This window comes from Mandrillus leucophaeus, unplaced genomic scaffold, assembly GCF_000951045.1.
Source record: "Mandrillus leucophaeus isolate KB7577 unplaced genomic scaffold, Mleu.le_1.0 Scaffold379, whole genome shotgun sequence".
In the NCBI taxonomy this organism is placed as follows: domain Eukaryota; kingdom Metazoa; phylum Chordata; class Mammalia; order Primates; family Cercopithecidae; genus Mandrillus; species Mandrillus leucophaeus.
In genome coordinates, this window is record NW_012104020.1 from 1,643,764 (window position 1) to 1,662,319 (window position 18,556).

At 43.3% G+C, this 18,556-nt stretch overlaps 1 protein-coding gene across 2 annotated transcripts in view; it reads left to right on the forward strand.

The window, feature by feature from the left end:
• Nucleotides 1-8,156: 8,156 nt before the first annotated feature.
• The window catches only part of CPD (carboxypeptidase D), a 91,366-nt gene continuing 80,966 nt past the window's right edge, over nucleotides 8,157-18,556 (forward strand). The window contains exons 1-2 of one of the 2 annotated variants that reach the window (XM_011990384.1): nucleotides 8,157-8,972; nucleotides 14,486-14,733. In XM_011990384.1, coding sequence (XP_011845774.1) covers nucleotides 8,227-8,972; nucleotides 14,486-14,733 — 994 coding nt within the window. In that variant the 5' untranslated portion in view covers nucleotides 8,157-8,226. Of the gene's footprint in view, nucleotides 8,973-9,480; nucleotides 9,882-14,485; nucleotides 14,734-18,556 lie in introns of those variants that run through there. The other variant, XM_011990385.1, reaches the window with a different exon arrangement.

The following is an 18,556-nucleotide window of genomic DNA, read 5'->3' on the forward strand; positions in this document are numbered from 1 at the left end:
TGCCTTTTAATTGAGGGAAAAGCCTTTTAGATTCAGAGAACCCCTCTCTAATGGTGCATTTTAGGCACCATTTAGAGGGAAGGAAATATTTTAGGAATGAAGGAAACTTTTCCAGTTACTCTTCACCTAAGAATGACACATATACTGAACAAACGATGGGGTTTGCAGTTGGAAGATAGTGTGGTCCTGGGCACCAGTAACCTAATGTCTCAGAGCCTGTATCCTTACCTGTAAAATTAGGATAATATTGACCTGAAAGAGTTGTATTTCCATAAGTTGCAGCCATAGGAACTGAGTCTGCTTGAAAATGAATTTATTAAAAGGATATTGGCTGGTTCACAGAATTGCTAAGACAGTTGGGAAATCAGCGGTTACAAACAGAAAGGAAGAATACCACAAAGCAAGCAGCAGAACTTAGGAGACCACCCTACTGTCACCAAGTACTAGCTGCTGCAGCTTGTCCTGCCAGCACCACTGGTGCTGGGGGCGGGGTGTTCTGTTTGCTCTGTCGCCCCAGAAGCTATATATTGCTGCCATCTCCCCCACCACAGTTAGAAAGAATTATCCACAGCCTCTGTTTCTTTGTGTCACTAGCTCCCAATTCAAAGTCTGTCACAGGTTTGTTTGCTTGGTTAAAGCCAGACTATGTATCTTATGTCCTATGAGAGCAAGCACCTGTTATTTTTAGCCTGCAGAGTGGGAGAAGGCCCTGCCTTCCACCACAACTCCTAAGGTGGAGGGTTCCCCAGATGAAGAGAGGGAGTTCAGACACTGGACAACCAAAAATAAGGACAAAGTTTCCTTTCCCAATTGTGGGGGTTAGTGAGACAAACTGTATGAAAAGCATAAACTCTGAAGTGCCATGTTGGTATTGGTTAGCAACACTTTGTTCACATTGTCACGTATTGCACTGCATTTCCTCTTTTTCCTCTCTCTCTTCTTCCTTCTGTCTCATACGTAGTTATGTGCTCCCCAGCCCAGGACAGGGCACGCTCATAAATGCTGAGTGAATACAATATTCTGTTGCCTTTGCTTGTTTGATGAAGCAGGTTGGTGTTTATTGGTATGTCCCCTTTGCCAAAGGCCCTGATTTCTATCTGGGAATCCATGTAGTTCATGGGAATCAGATTCCATTCCCAGCACCAGCAATAGAGTTCATATCCTAAACTAAGTCGATCAGCATATTCCATCTCCCTGGCCATAGCAATTGGTTCAGGAGTAGGCAGGTGACCTAAGCAGTTCCAATCCTAGTTATGCTTGGCAATTTTGAAGGAGAAGAACATCCTCTGTTTTCTTGCTGAACTATGAATGAGAATGCGTGTAGCATTGGGAGCTTCTCGCAGCCCTCTTGGAACCACCAGGGGAGTCAGACTTAGAATGAAGTGAACATTGTAGAAGGCAGGGCCACGGGACAAAAAGAAACCAGGTGTTTTGTGCCCATTTAGCCAAAATGGGCACAGGATAAAGCTATGCCCAAATCCAGACTTCTCCTTTGGACTTCTCAGTTACATGAGCCAATAAATTCCATTTATTATTTAAGCTAGAATGAGTCAGGTTTTCTGACTCATACAACTGAAAGTATCTGATACCTGCTTTGCTCCTTCCCTGCCTCATGATAATAGAATTACTGTTTATTCAGTGCTGACTAATAGACAGTCTTTTGGAAATACAGATCAAAATTACTATCAAGCTCTCATGATTGGGAAACAGCATAATCGATGCCCTAGAAACAGGCCTAACTAAAATTTAAAATAGAATAGTCCTACCTAACCTCGGCCAAATTTTAAAAGAAATTTCAGTAAACATCTTTTATTATTCTTTGGCTTAGAAAGATGAAACACCAAGGAAGTAAGAGAAAACTCTGTTAAACAAACAAAATTAAACAAAACAAGAACGCTACACCAGGCCAAGCATAGTGGCTCATGCCTGTAATCCCAGCACTTTGGGAGGTCGAGATAGGAGGACTGTGTGAGCCCAGGAGTTTGAGACCAGTTGGGGCAACAAAGTGAGACCCAGTCTCTACAAAAAATGAAAAAAATTAGCCAGGCATGGTGGCGCACACCTGTGGTCCCAGCTACAAGGGAGGCTGAGGCAGGAGGATTGCTTGAGCTCAGGAGGTTGAAGTTACAGTGAGCCGTGTTCATGCCACTGCACTCCCAGCCTGGGTGATAAGAGTGAGACTTTGATGAAAAAAAAAGAGTCCACCCCCCACCCTAAATAACAACCCCCCACACCTAAACCAAAACAAACAAGAAAACATAATGCGAAGAAAGCAAAATGTGTTCCATCTAACCTATAGAGGGAAGTACTATGGAGTGATATCTTGCCTGGCTGTCCTAAGGCAGGTTCCTAAAAGCATAGTCTGAGACAGGGATGCTTACACAAGTGATTTATTGAAGGAGTGCCCTTGGGAGAAACCTGAAAGGGATTAAGGGAAGCAGATCAGAAGAAGATGCTAAGCAAGAATGAAAAAAAGAACTCTTGCCTCAGCCTGATTCTGCAGAAAGCTCTGTCTGGAGCATAAAATGCTCCAAAGTTTGTCTCATCCAGAGGCAAGGGGACCTATATACCAGTAGGATGACCCTGGAAAGAGGTGGGGTGGAGGCAGTGTGTGTAATTTCTTAGGCATTTCTGGGCAAAGCAGCTCCTGTCAGCCAAGGGAAATCTTCCCAAGAAGATGCAGATGTAAGAAAGCATCAGCTAGGAGATGGGTGCATGAGCCTTGTAGAGAGAATCCGGGCAGAAAACCAACAGCACTTGTAAGAACTGACATGGCCAAAGGTTCTCTTGAAAATTCCCTTAATCTGCCCATTTTGAGACTTTATTAAACAAAATTCCGGTTCAGAAAATCATTCTTTTATTATTATTATTTTGCTGCTTATAACACATTAGCAAATTTATGAAAATACTAATTGGATGCCATTTCATGTTTCCATCATTCTTGTCTTCTAGGGACAGCTTCCTGTCAGTTCCTCTAATTCTTCTGTAAGTTAATGTGTCTCTGGCTGGGTGGTAGCTCACGCCTGTAATCCCAGCACTTTGGGAGGCCAAGGCAGGCGAATCACTCAAGGCCAGGAGCTCGAGACCAGCCTGGCCAACATTGTGAAACCACGTCTCTACCAAAAAAATACAAAAATTAGCTGGGTGTGGTGGCGTGTGCCTGTAGTCCCAGCTACTTGTGAGGCTGAGGTGGGAGAATTGCTTGAACCCAGGAGGTGGAGGTTGCTGTGAGCCAAAACTGTGCCACTGCACTCCAGCCTGGGTGACAGAGCAAAACTCCATCTCAAAACAACAATAACAACAACAAAAAACAACAGTTAATGTGTCTCTATGGCCCTCAATTAATTCTTCACTTTCTTCTTCCGCAGGTACTAACCACATTACTGGTCACCTGCATATTGCATTTTATTTTTGTTAATGGTTAGTAAACCTTTAAAATTACTTACATATTCTTTCTGCAGTTTTAAACCAACATGTACATCTGGTTTTTGTTGTTGTTGTTGTTGTTGTTGTGTTTGTTTGTTTGTTTCTTGAGACAGAGTCTTGCTCTTGTCGCCCAGTCATGCAAGCCTGGATATCCACCTTGGCCTATTTCTTGACCAAAGCTCATCCATGTACCTTACACCTGTCTCTACAAAAAATACAAAAATTAGCCAGATGTGGTAGCATGTCCCTGTAGTCCCAACTACTGGGGAGGCTGAGGTAAGAGGATTGCTTGAGTCTGAGAGGTCGAGGCTGCAGTGAGCGGTGATCGTACCACTGCACTCCAGCCTGAGCAACAGGGTGAGACCTTGTCTTAAACACAAACACAACAACAACAAAGCCATTCCCATTACCTAGACATATCTGCTGCTGGATTTCATACAGGCATCTCAAACCTAAAAGTTCCCAAACTCAATACCTAATCTCTTTTCCCACGTACTCCAAGCCCCTCCATTTAGCATCTTTTCTCCTGTCTTCTTTGTCTTGAATAATGGCAAGGCCACCTACCTGGTCACCCTCACTAGCTCATGAAGTCATCTTTTACTTCATCTTCTCTTTTACCCTTGCAGTTGCTAAATCTTGTCAATCCAACAAACTAAACATCTCTAATTTATCTTCTTTTTAATCCTCACTGAGCTTGCCAGAATTGGCTCTTGCCTGGATGGCAGCTATCCCTTAGCTTTGCCCACTTGGTTCCTGGAATTCTGTTGCTAAAACACAGGTGGGATCCACACCATTCCTCCTGACAAACAGCTCTGTAAGTTTTCCATTTGCTTTGGAATGAAGCAAAACCCCGTTAGCATGGCATTCAAAGCCTTCATCTACATCTAGTCTTTGCAGGCATGGCTTCTGCTGCTCCTCCTAACACATCTTGTATTCCAGTCAACAGTCATGAAATCCCTCTGTGTGCATCTATCGTTGCTGCTCTGTCTGCCTGGAGTGCTCTTTTCTCCATTTTTACCATTTGAGAATTTCTCTTATTAAAAACAATAAAAACAACGGTGATTTCTGAACACTTGTTATATGCCAAGTATTACATTAAATGTTATGTACGTATTATCTCTTTTAATTTTCAGAGAAATGAAATAACTTGCCCCGGCTAAAACGATGGAAAAAGGACTGATCCAGGATTTGAACTTGGTTCTGATGTTGAAGAGCATGATCAAGCAGTATTGGTGAAATTTTCTCTGACTCTTCATTATTTTTATTTTAATTTCTTTTACTTACTTATTCTTGTATTTTTAGTAGAGACGGGGTTTCACCATGTTGACCAGGCTGGTCTTGAACTCCTGACCTCAGGTGATCTACAAGCCTCGGCCTCCCAAAGTACTGGGATTACAGGCTTGATCCACCGAGGGATGTAACTCTTCATTATGATGGCTTTTGTGTGTGTGTTCCAAAAACAGGTTTTTGTTTTTCGTTTTTAAAGCGCACTATCTAGAAACAGTTTTATTACAGAAGTTAAGCACACAGACTCTGAAGTCACACTCCCCAGGTTTGAGTCTTGGATCTGTGGCTTGCCAGCTGTGTGACCTCATGTCTCCTCTCTTTATCTTTGAAATGGGAACGATAATAGCATCAGCCTCATAGGACTGTTGTGAAGATGAAATGAGTCAACCAATATAAAGGGTTTTGCACAGTGCCTGTTATGTAGCTCTTGTCCCGCAGACACATCTAGTCCTTTGTTGTATCTATGTTCTGTCCCTTCCTAGATTCTGTCCTCTGGGAGGGGAGACATCTCCTTCATTCATTTTCCAATCCTCCTGTACCTGGCACAACAGACCTTTCGCAAGATTGGGTGCTCCACAAACATTTGTCAAATTGAATTTGTAAGTCTGCAGGTGTTTGTGCCGGACAATGAGACATTTACAAGTTCCTGGTCTATGCTATGCTTTAATTACCTACGAATCTTGTAAAGAAAATGGTTCTTGAATTAGGCTGGTCATCTAAAAGCTTCTGCCCTGTTTTAAAAAATCCAGGTCAACTCTTTGTCATTTCTTGATGCTAGAAATATTTCAAATGTCTTCTAGCTAAATGTTTGAGGTGATGGCTATCCAGAATGCCCTGGTTTGATCATCATGTATTGTATGCATGTATCAAAATATCACATGTATCCCATAAATATGTACAATTATCATGTGTCAAATACAAAAATTAAAAAAAAAAAATCCAAGTCATTGCCACTCTGCTTCTGTGAACAGGAAACCTTTTTACCTTCAAGCCTTTCCCAAGTACCTTCCACTTACAAGGCCATACCTTTTCCTTGGGGAAAGAGGAAAGAAACACCTGCCACAAGGATCAAGACTTCTCAGACGCAGTTGGAGGTATTCAGCTGTGGGTAAACACAAAGACTGCCCTCTGCCCTCCTTTACCCTTCCAGTGAGCAGTGACTGAGGTCTAGAGCTTTGGGTTTCACTTCTAACCATAAGCAACTGTGTACAACTGTGTACCTGCTAAGGAAGAAGGCTGCAGAACCGAAAGAGGCCTCGGAGGGCACCGGCTCAAGTTACATTCCCATATTATCTCATTACCCTCACACTTGTTTATTTACATTTCAGCCTGTCTCACTAGGCGAGACTGCAGGAGTGAAGAAGCTGGAAGAGGTTTCAAAGGAGAGTGAACGTGGTAGAAAAGGAAATATTCGATTAGAGATTAACATGTCCTCTGGGGCTTCTTTGACTTGGATTACTGTAAAAGTGCATAGGGTAGTAGTTGAGCACTCCCGGGGATGGTGGGAGGTCTCTCTGTACAGAGTTGTGGCTTTGTTTCTGATGAGTTGCAGCTGCTGTGCATAATGTAGACTAGATCAAATGGGGCATGGAGGAGAAGAGCCGTTCACAGGACCAGAGTGATAGTGCTCGCTCTCATGGCAGAATACTAAATTAATCATCTTTACCTAAACCTGTGCTTTCTCCTGGGCTGTACCTCAGTGAATACCTGCAAGTTGCTTAGGCTATAACTTGAAGTCAGCCTACAATCCTCTCTGTCTCCAGATCCTGTCCACTTTCCTTTCCGAAGGTCTTTTGGATCCATTTCCTTCTTTCCACTTCCACTGGCACTGCCCTCATTCAGAGTCTCATCATGTCTTCGTGGATTGCAGCTTCCTTCCAGGTCTCTCAGCCTCAAGTCTTAGGCCTCTCATTCAGTTTTCCTTGTTACTGTCAGAGGGATTTTTCTAAACTAACTTAAAAGCCGTCCATGGTTCTCCATGGCCTTCCTGATCCAATGTGCTCCCTGAAGACTGGCCTGTGAGCCCCTTCACACCAGTAATCCTGATCCTGCAAGCAATTCCCAGAACAAAAGGCACTTGTTCTCAGATCCTGCAGCTTTCTTTGCTTGCTTCTCCTCCTGCCTGGGACTCTTCCCATCCTCCATGGTTTCTCTCTTCCTTTCCTCCTCCTCAAGTTCAGATATTTCCCTCACCCGTACCCCTCTGTTGTAGCATTTATCACAAACTACACTGAGTCTCTTGACTGGGCAGAAGAATGAATTGTTTCTCAGCATCTAGCTTTGACATAAAAGTTGCTCAATAAATACTTGAGGAATGAATGAACTCTATTAGTTAAAGTAGGGTTCAGTCATAGTTCAGGGAAGGGGCCCTGAAATAGCTGGCTCTGAAAGAAGGAAATACCAGTTATTGCGATTATGTTGTTAGATGGCTAGAAATTCGCATTCGATTAAGGGATAAAGTTTTGCGTTTTTAAGCTAAAGAAAGTAAAGCCTATAAAGGCCGATTTAGAAGACCTCTTCTCTAGACTTGATGAAACGCTGTAATTGCCATCTTTGGCTGAACACTGAGGAGTTCAGGAGTGCCAAGCAAGTGTTTCCAGAAATGTCAAACCTGCTGTTTTGAAATATGTCATTCCAGGGCACAGTTAAATATACAACTTGCTCCGAAGAGGTGTGAGAAGTGGGCCGGCGAGCTGTGAAATGAAATCTGCCTAATGAGGGCCGAGGCCAGCACACACAGGGACCTATTTGCAATAAAACAACGTGACGTGATGCCTAAGAAATAGACAACATTAACACAAAGGGAGCCTACTACGTAGCACATTTCCGCTAGACATAAATGGGACACCTTTCCAGGCAGCAACTCTAAAAATGAATGCACCGCCTAGTGAGGTGCCAGCCTTACTCCTCACGAGGCGTCCCGTGCAACCGCACGTGGACAGCGGGGCTCCAGCGGAGGCGGGACGGATGCGGAGAGAAGGCGTCTAGGAGACTGGGCCAAGGCTTTGACTGTCCGAACGAAGATTCTTTCGAACCTATTGATTTTTTCGAGTCTTATGATTCTTTCGAACCTTTTGATTCTTTCCATTCTCGGTTCTAAGCGTTAAAGCGCAGCTGAGAAAGGCAGCAACAAAGATGGGAAGGGAACTAGCAGGAGTTCTCAGAGAAAAATGTGTGATAATTTAGGGAAGAAGCCATAAAGAGACTGAGTGAGAAGCGGAGCACACGCAGAAGACGAAACAAGGAGGAGCAGAAGAGAAGAAAAACCTTGGCGAGGAAAGAGGGTGACCAAACTCGTCCCTGACGGGAGGAAGGCAGGCCCGCCCAGAGAGAAGCGGCTGCTTTAAGGGAAGCCCCGCCCCCTGGTGGTGACGCTCCAGCAGACCCGTCCGCGATTGGTTGCGGCCGGAGGGCGGGATGGGGTTGCTAGGCGCGGAGGGGATCCGGCGGGCCCCGGCCGCCTGGAGCGCGGAGCCGCGGGAGCGGAGCCTGGGTTAGCGGCGGTGCTGGAAGATGGCGAGCGGCCGGGAGGAGCGGCCGCCCTGGCGGCTGGGGCGGCTCCCGTTGCTCCTGTGGCTGCTGCTGCTGAGGAGCTCGGCCCGGGCGGCTCACATCAAGAAGGCGGAGGCGACGACGACAACGACGAGCGCGGGCGCCGAGGCGGCCGAGGGCCAGTTCGACCACTACTACCACGAAGAGGAGTTGGGCTCTGCGCTGAGGGAGGCGGCGGCCGCGGGGCCCCCCGGCCTGGCCCGCCTCTTTAGCATCGGTCGCTCGGTGGAGGGCCGGCCGCTGTGGGTGCTGCGCCTCACGGCCGGCCTGGGGTCGCTAATCCCTGAGGGCTACGCGGGGCCCGACGCTGCCGGGCCGGACGCTGCGGGGCCGCTGGTGCCCGGCCGGCCCCAGGTGAAACTGGTGGGCAACATGCACGGCGACGAGACTGTGTCGCGCCAGGTGCTGATCTACCTGGCCCGCGAGCTGGCGGCTGGCTACCGCCGCGGAGACCCGCGCCTGGTCCGCCTGCTCAACACCACCGACGTGTACCTGCTGCCCAGCCTCAACCCCGATGGCTTCGAGCGCGCCCGCGAGGGCGACTGTGGCCTCGGTGACGGCGGCCCGCCAGGGGCCAGCGGCCGCGACAACAGTCGCGGCCGCGACCTCAACCGCAGCTTTCCTGACCAGTTTAGCACCGGTGAGCCCCCCGCCCTGGACGAGGTGCCCGAGGTGCGCGCCCTCATCGAGTGGATCCGCAGGAACAAGTGAGTGTTGCCTGCCCCCTCCCCGTCCGTGTGAGCCTCCAAGGGCCGAGGCTGGTTCCGGCACCCAGTAGGCGCTCAGACAATGCTGGCATAAGGGGTGGCGGTGGTGAAGGTGAAGGGAGACACCCTGTAACGGAGACAGGGCCCAGGCCGCGTAGCCTCCCGTCCTGCTAATCGTCAAAGAATTGCCTCCTAGAGACTGTCATTTGTTCAAGGGATGGCTGGAGGGGACACTCCTTTCTGACATTCTGGTCCCTTTTCTCACAGGGGCATAGAATATGAGCGAGAAGAGATCTTAAGGATAACCTAGGTCAGCTCACGCATTTGATAGATAAGCTGTCAATGTTGTTATCTTCTATCAAAAGTGCCTAATGTTATCGGCGCTATGCTAATTTTTTCTGTGACTGCAGTATCTCACTTTATTTTGGCCACAACCTGATGTCATAGACACCATCAGTTTTGCATATAGGGAAATTGAGGGTCAGATTGGTTAACTGATTTACATAGGAGTGTGGTTGGGACTTAGAATTAGGCAATCTGATTCCCGATAGTCCTTTTAGCCGGAGACTGGAGCCCAAAAATGGCAGAGGATACTCCCAGGATCTTCCCCTTGCCTGTTTGAGAGAAACTGGTTTTTCTCTAATTTTTACCTCTGACTTAGCTTAAGAAGATATGGACTTAGCTGGAGAACTTGCACAGATCTGTGAGCCGCTTCATTTTAGACTCTAAAGGGTTTGTGATGCCATTTGTGCACCTTATTAGCCTGTGCAGAATGACTAATTGTCAAGCTTTTAATACACACTTTAAGTATTATTAATCATTGCGCGAGGTTTAAACAGTTACAAAGTAGAAGAATGAGGACCTCAAGAAATTAGTATAAAACAAGAGAATGTTATAAATATTTATGAGGTATGTTGATGCACACAGTTAAACTTTACAGGAATTGTTCCCACTGGCAAGATGTGTGTGGGCTGTAATAACACGGACCATCTCTGTGGAAGAGGTAGAGCCTGAGCTATCTCCAGAGATGGGCAGGATTTTCAGCAGAAAGGAGAGGAATGAAAGAAGAGGGAACTCACTCCAGATGGCATAGTGTCTGAAGTGAGCAGGCATCTCTTCCCCTTTTTAAGCATCAGCTTTTCCCCATTTTTCTCTCTTCATAAGGCTTTTGCAGCAATAGCTAATCATTCCATCTTGATTAAAAGAAGGTTTCTGAGGGACTGCTAAGATAAAGAAGTTTACCTGCGGGACTTGGAATCATTTCTCCTACAAGACTTCAGTCATATATAGAAGATCTAGAAAATTCGTGGGCGTTAGGACAGTTCCTGAGTCTTTTCATCTTCTATCTTTTACTTTACTCCTCTTGATAAGCTCTCTTATAGATATATATCACATCGACTTTCTGGGAGGATTTTTTTTTTTCTTTTAAGTACTATCGTGTCATGACCTCTGAACATCTGCATAAGAAATATGACTTTGACATACACTTATTGACAGAGCTGTGATGGCTAGGGCTTTTTGGAGATGATACATCAAATGCACTGTTTGCATTGCTTAAATGTTTAAAATGCTCTGTTCTTGCACCTTTAAAATGCTGTGATCCTTGCAGGGATGTAAATTCTGTGCCTGGATTTTTCTTTTCAGTGTTAGTTGTGCTGTGACCAAATATGAAAATAAGCTTTCTCTTGGTGCGAGTCGCCTTGAGGCTATACAGAGTCATTTTGGTCTGTGGCTGTGGACTATCCTAATCATATCTGTTCTTCAAACATGTAACTCTAATTAATCAAAAGGGAAAGTAGGTGATCATACATGGTGAAGAGTATATCCATCCTAACTCAGTCTTCAAAAATTCACTCAAAATGAGTACTCTGTGCTATTAACCAATAACAAAGGACACTGATATGTGAATAAAATTGAAAACACAAGCACACACACAATTTGATATTGATACCTAAATATAGCGTCAGCTTTATGGATAGGATGTTTTTAAAAACTCAAACATTAATCTATATGGGAAAACTACCCTTTTCAGTGTATTTTGTGAGGTAAACTATTTGAGTAATTTCTTGATACCCTATTCACTCAGCTGTATTCGAATTAGATTTTTGTTGTTATTTTGAAAATGTAAAATTTTAAGGCTTAATTTCCTCCAGCTTAGGAAAATGAAGTTTATTTTCTTTGTTTCACTTTATATTTCATCCAATAGATGTTGAGACAAATACTTAAGAAAATATACCAAAAATTAACTATATCATTCAAATGAAGATTTTATAGTTGACCCCTATATTTTTTTCACACTATACTTCTTTATTTATTTTTTTTTCATTTTTTTTGAGACGGAGTCTTGCTCTGTCACCCAGGCTGGAGTGCAGTGGCACGATCTTGGCTCACTGCAAGCTCCGCCTCCCGGGTTCAAGCCATTCTCCTGCCTCAGCCTCCCGAGTAGCTGGGACTACAGGTGCACGCCACCGTGCCCGACTAATTTTTTTGTATTTTTAGTAGAGATGGGGTTTCACAGTGTTAGCCAGGATGGTCTCGATCTCCTGACCTCGTGATCCACCCATCTCGGCCTCCCAAAGTGCTGGGATTACAGGCTTGAGCCACCGCGCCTGGCTACTTCTTTAAGTGAATATACCTGCTTAGATTTTCACAGGAGATTAGCATATAAATGATATTTGAATGTGTTTGTGAAGGGCATTATCATAATGTTGAGAGTGGCTGCAGATTATTTTTTCGGGGGGCTTATGTACACATATCTATGATTTTCTGAATCTTTGAAATTTAGTTTGTTAGATATTAAGTTATTTTAATTTTTTTCAAGTTATCTGCGGGGTTACCTGAATAGCGTAATAGAGTTAATTTAGAGATTAACTGTTTAATATTTATAAACTCATTTGTAAATCTATATTTACCAGCTACTTTAAATCTTATGCAAGGAATGATATGTGATACTGAAGTCAAGTATGAAAAACATTTGAGAGAATTCATTTGAATGGAAACCATAAAGTACCTTTCAAATAAGATTGGAGTTGATTTGCAAAGTTGATTTGACAAAAACTCAAAGCATAATCTTACAACCATTGTAGTAGGTGTCACTTTCTCTTGAAATCTTCATTATAAGAGTGGCATTGGTACTTTCAAAACTGTGTAATTACAGTAAGGAAAATCGAAGTGAATTTTATTACTCAAGTAGATTGCAAATATTTCATTGTTCAAAAGTATTTGGTTAGGCCATTTTTGACAATATTTCTGAGAAGTGTTGCATGAAATGTTGAACAAAATGAAAAACAGCATTTTGTAGAGAATCTTGGATTTTAAAGTTTTAATTAAAATGTATAATTAAAGTAGCATGCTTTACTTATTTAGAATATTTAGTTATCCATTCTATTTTACTAGAATATGAATGCCCAGAGGGCATTTGTTTGTTTGTTTCGTTCACAGATGTATCTATCCCTGGAATGTCGTTTGGCAAATAGTTGACACTCAAGAAATGTGTGTTGCTGAATGGATTACCTGAGCTGCCCCAGCCTTCTTATAACTTTCCCAAAGTCAGTGGGGGAAAAATATTTAAAAATTATTTTAGAATTACAAACCAGAGAGTAAATTGTTAATACCTTAGCTATAGAGGAGAGGTGGGTAGAGTGGAATCAGAAAGTTAGAATATTTTCTTAGTTTTTGTTTGTGTATCATTCTCTTACAAGGACTGGCAGTGGAAGTGGGGAGTAGAATGATAGTTTGTAAGGCAGTGTTTCCCTAAACAGGATGCTAGATATCTCCAAAGAAATGAACATTTGTTGAGCAGGGGCTGTAAAGCGGTCTTTATGCCAGATTACGTTTCATATGTGTTATCTTAATTTTCATAACAACTCTGGGAAATAGGTAGCATTAATCCCTATTTTACAAATGAGAGGAAAACTGAGGTTCAGTGGATTTAAAGGCAGTAACTTCTGATTATGTTATATTACTGGTGAGCAACAGATCTGCGAGACGAAATGTTCTTACCCATATTTGTCTGTCTGTGCCATTGCCACTACACCAAATGGCATTCTTCTCTGGTATCTGGAAGGGTGCTAATTAGAATTACATTAGTTTTTAGCTAGTTTCTTTTCATAGTCCATGCTAGTGTTTAATCACTGTCCTTATTGGCAAAGATCTATCTTCTGATGAACAGATTTTGTGTTACAAGTAATTTTCATTGTTTGATCTTCTCTGGGATAATACTACTCATCATGCTTAAAATAATCTTTCAAATTAGACATGATAGGTTTATTTTTTTTTTCAAGCATATAGAGAAATGTTATATATCAACCCCCTTTAGAGTTTCTGTAGGTCAGTTAATTTCAACAACAGAAAGGCAGAAGCAAGAAAATCCAATTTAGAATGGAAATAGAAAAGTATTTAATCTCTACTGATAGTAATGGTTTAAGCTGTTATATAAGGGAAAGATGCTTAAATAGGACTTAAGCATTTTTTTTTTTTTTTTGCCTTTAGCGTTTAGCTTTTACCATAAAAGGAATTCTTCAGTATTTCTATATAGATAAGTTTGACCAAATTGTAGGGTTTGCTTAAAAGTAGCAGCATTAAAAAAAAATGTTTCTTTTATAGGAGCAGCCTTGTCTACACGTCAGTTTATTTTTTTAATGGCCCAATCAGAAACATTGGGCCTTGAAAGAGCTGCTTCTACAGTGATGCAATGGAGGACTAGTCTTTGATATGGTGTATTGTTTTTCTCTGTAAGCAGCTCACTGAATCAGGTTATTTTCTTTGTTTTTTCCTGAATCTCCTCAACTATGGCTTCTCTCTTGAAAATGTGAATTTAGTATATTGTGAAACTGGAGTGAAACACAAAATATCCTTTTAAAAATTAGATTCCCTATCTTAAAAATTCTCTTTGGATGGTAAATGTAAAAAGCATAAAAGTTATTAAGCTAACATACATACAATGAATATTTATATATACCAGCCATGTTTTCTATGAAATTTACATATTATGAAATACAAGTCGTAGGCTGAACTATATGAAATTGTCATTTTTGTGGGTCAAAAAATGGGTGAGGGCCAGGCACAGTGGCTCGTGCCTCTAATCCCAGCACTTTGGGAGGCCTGGCAACATAGCTACCAAACAGAAAAGGGTGAATATTGGCAAGCTCAAAGCTCATATAGTTCAACCTAATACATGAATTTGGAGTTCCCTAAATAAGACATTTCCTGAAATACTAATTTATACTGTGTTATCCAGCTGTGTTTTCAATGAAGGAAAACTCTTTGAAGTTACTTTAGGTTAACCTGAATTGTTAAAGCTGTTTGAAATCTTAAATTGATAATACTTTCTTTTCATTTTCTTTTTTTGTTGTTGTTAGTCTCCTTATAACAGATAACAACTGATAGAGTTGTTTTCTAGGTCTCCAAGAGAGATATTGGAGTTTATTTCTAAAAGATTTTGTGGAATTTTTTAATGCATGGTGTTTTGTGTCCTTTTTTTAGTGATACGTAATTTGGTTGTATTTTCAAAGGTTTGTGCTTTCTGGAAATCTGCATGGTGGCTCAGTGGTAGCAAGCTATCCTTTTGATGATTCTCCAGAACATAAGGCCACTGGAATCTATAGCAAAACCTCAGATGATGAAGTCTTTAAATACTTGGCAAAAGCTTATGCTTCAAACCACCCCATAATGAAAACTGGTGAGCCTCACTGTCCAGGAGATGAAGATGAGACTTTCAAAGATGGAATCACAAATGGCGCACATTGGTATGATGTGGAAGGTATGCAAAGCATTGAGTTTGCTACGTTTTCCCCCTTGTTCGTTGAGATTTCTTATGTATATTCTGAGCAGAAAAGAAGAAAATTTGTAGAAATTTAACTTTAAAAAATATTATTTCTTTTTATTTTGAAAATGTCAAACCTACAACAAAATTGAAGGACTACCTGAAGACCTATCTGTCCTTCATTTAAATTCACCACTGTTATCTTATCCCAGATGCCTTGCCTCTCCCTCTCCCACATTTTCACTCTCTCTACATGCACATGCATGAGCATGCGCACACACATACACACATACAATCACACAATCTTTTGCCAAACCATCCAAAAGTAGGTTGCAGATTTCACAACACTTTTCCTGTAAGTTCCTCAGTATGTATTTCCCAAGTACAGGGACATTTTCCTGTTTAACTGTAGACTATTACTATAACTGAGAAATCAACAATAATTTAATATTATCATATCATATGCTGTCCGTAACTCAGATTTCCCCCATTATGTCCAAGGTAGCCTTGGTAGCCCTTTTTTCACCAGATCTAGGATCCAATCAAAGTTCAAGCATTGCATTTGGCTCTTGTAAAGAGACCATGCTAATAGTCCTATGGAAAATTCCATAATCTAAATTGTCACTTTCTTCATGATAAGATTAGGTCAGATTTCCTAGCAAGATGCTTATATAGATCATGTTGCACATCATATCAGGAGACCTATAACATCAAGCTGTAAGAAGCCGAGTTGGACAGCTTGGTTAACATGGTGACCACCACCAACCAGGTCTCTCCATTTAAATTTAAAAAATACAATTTTTAAAGAGATAGGGTCTCACTCTGTTACCCAGGCTGCAGGGCAGTAGTATAATCGTAGCTCACTGTAATCTCAAGCTCCTGGGCTCAAGCGATACTCCTGCCTCAATCTCCTGAGTAGCTGGAACTATAGATGTATGCCACCATGCCAGCTAATTTTTACATTTTTTGTAGAGATGGGGTATCGCTGTGTTGCCGAGGCTGATCTCAAACTCCTGACCTCAAGCGATCCTCCTACCTCAACCTCCCAATGTGCTGGGATTATAGATGTGAGCCACTTCACCCAGCCCAAATCTCTCCATTTTACATAAAGGCACATTTTCCTTTTGTATTTTAATCTGTGAGGTGATCATGGAATGCTGATTTTTTATTTTTATTGTGGTAAAACATATATATAACATGAAATTTGCCAGTTTAACTGTTTAAACATTTTTAAGTGTAGAGCTCAGTGGCACTAATTTTCACAATGTTGTGCAACCATCACCACTATTTCTAAAACTTGTTCATCATCCCAAACAGAAACTCTGTAAGCATTAGATAATAATTCCCACTTCCATCTCTATCCCTTACCCCTAGCCATTGGTAACCTCTAATCTACTTTCTATCTCTGTGAATTTGCCCATTTTAGATATTTTATATAACTGGAGTTATACAGTATTCTTCCTTTTGCATCTGGCTTATTTTTCTTAACATAATGTTCTTAAGGGTGATCCATTTTGTAGCAGATATCAGAAATTTATTTATTTTTATGGCTTAATAATATTCCTTGAATGTATATGTTATAATACATTTTGTTTATCCATCTGTTGATGAGCACTGAATTGTTTCCATCTTGGCTACTGGGAATAATGCGTAATGAACGTTGGCGTTCAGGTATCTGTTTGAGTCCTTATTTTCAATTCTTCTGGATATATGCCGAGGAGTAGAATTGCTGGGTCAAATGGTAATTCTATGTTTAGGCTTGACAGACTATTTTCCATAGTAGATATACCATTTATATTCCCACCAGCAATATATAAGGGTTCCAATTTCTTATGAAATGTTATTTTTTTAAGAATTGTTTGTTTGTTTGTTTCAGATGGAGTTTCACTCTTCTTGCCCAGGCTGGAGTACGGTGGCATGATCTTGGCTCACTGTAACCTCTGCCTCCTGGGTTGAAGTGATTCTCCGGCCTCAGCCTTCTAAGTAGCTGGAATTACAGGTGCCTGCCACCATGCCCAGCTAAGTTTTTGTATTTTTAGTAAAGATGGGGTTTCATCATGTTGGCCAGGCTGGTCTCGAACTCCTGACCTCAAGTGATCCACCCACCTCAGCCTCCCAAAGTGCTGGGATTACATGCATGAGCTACCGTGCCTGGCAAGAATTGCTAATACAAGCTTGAACTGTTTATCTTTTCTCTTTAAATGCTATGAAAACAGCTATTACTGTTTTTAAACTTTAGGTATACTTTGAATAATAACGTTTTTGTTTTTATGCACAGATGTAGATGTAGAGGGAACTTAGAAAGAACAAATCAACCAATGGAAATGTCATCAGTGTAAATTGTTTCTTTTCTAGGAGTCTGCCTATGATGAAATGCCTTAGGTCTTCCTTACCTTTTTATTGGCAGTCACATTATAAAGTGTCTTATGACATGTCTCTTGATGTGTATTTAAACCTTTGAATTACTCTTTTACTTTTTATATCAAGCCATGTGTACCCAAAATGGGTCATAAGTTTGAAAACTTAATACTTTTGTTATGGGATCTTTGGGGTGTTGCTTTTCTGGCTGGAAACCTCTGTGCCTCGCGGTACCTTTGCCCAAGTTCTTGTCCTACATCCAGGAAGAATGAGGTATGCAGACAAGTGGAGGGTGAGCAAGACAAAGAGGAGCTTTATTGAGCTCAGAGGAGACCTGCAGTGGGCAACTCCTCTCTGTAGGCCGGTCACCCAGTCAAGTGTTCAGCCCTCAGCACAAAGGAGGCCCTGGAGTGGGTGGTTCCTCTCTACAGGCAGGTCATCCTGATGAGTGTTCAACTTTCAGCAGAGAGGAGCTACCCTCTGATTGTCCCATCATCTCTCCATCCTCTGCCTTGCTCTGGCTGAGCCCAGTGCTTTTATGGACCTCAGAGAGGAGGAAGTTGGTTCATGGGCACCACGGGCAGCCTGGAAAAGGCACCACAAGTACCCACTCCAGTCCGTGGGACTGGCAGCCTGGCCCCTAGCCTTCAGGCCCTGCCTGGCCTGAAGGTGGGGCCTCACCAGGGACCCCCTCCCTTCTACCCAGGAGCTGGTCTACCTCCTGCTGCCTTCCATGGCATCCCGGCTGCTCGTGCCAAGGGGCACCTGCAAGCCAGTGCTGAGTCGCCTTCAGTCCGCAACCTTGGTTCCCTCTTCCACGCTTGTCAGTGCCCAGTCCGGGGGTGGGGGCCCAGGCAGCAGGGCCCAAGCATGTGCATACCCCTCTGGGCTGTGACAGTGCACTGCCTCAGCTCCAACCCCACGCCGAGATAGGAGCAGATGCAGGAATGGGGAGAGGCCAGGCATCAGGAGCAGGCATCTCCAAGCCTGCAAGGGTAAGGGGGTCCTAGGAGGTCGGGGGATGCAGCTGCTGCCAGCTCCCAGCTCCTGCTGACTTAGTGGAGTATGCAGCCCCAGCCATGCCCCCTGGGGGCCTTGAGGGGGGTGCTCCTAATCCTCACTGGACCTGGGCCAGTGACTGGGCCAGGGGCAACATTGCTGTAAGCTTCCCTGTTGCCCTGCGGCTAGGGGGTGGCCCGGAGCTGGTTGCGGGCCTTGGGCCTGGCTGTCAGGAGTGTCAGGCTGGGAGGTCACCCCACGTGGGGTGGACACCGGGGACTTGGCCCCAAGTGGCCAGTGCAGAGCCTCCTCCCGAGCCCAGGAACCTGGGACCCTCAGTGGGGTGGACGCAATGGCTGCACTTCTGGCCAGGTCCCCAAAGCTGGAGCCGCTCCCGCCTTCTGCCCTGCCCCCGAGGCACGGCCCCAGATCCACATAGGGGTCCTTCTATGCCTGACTACAT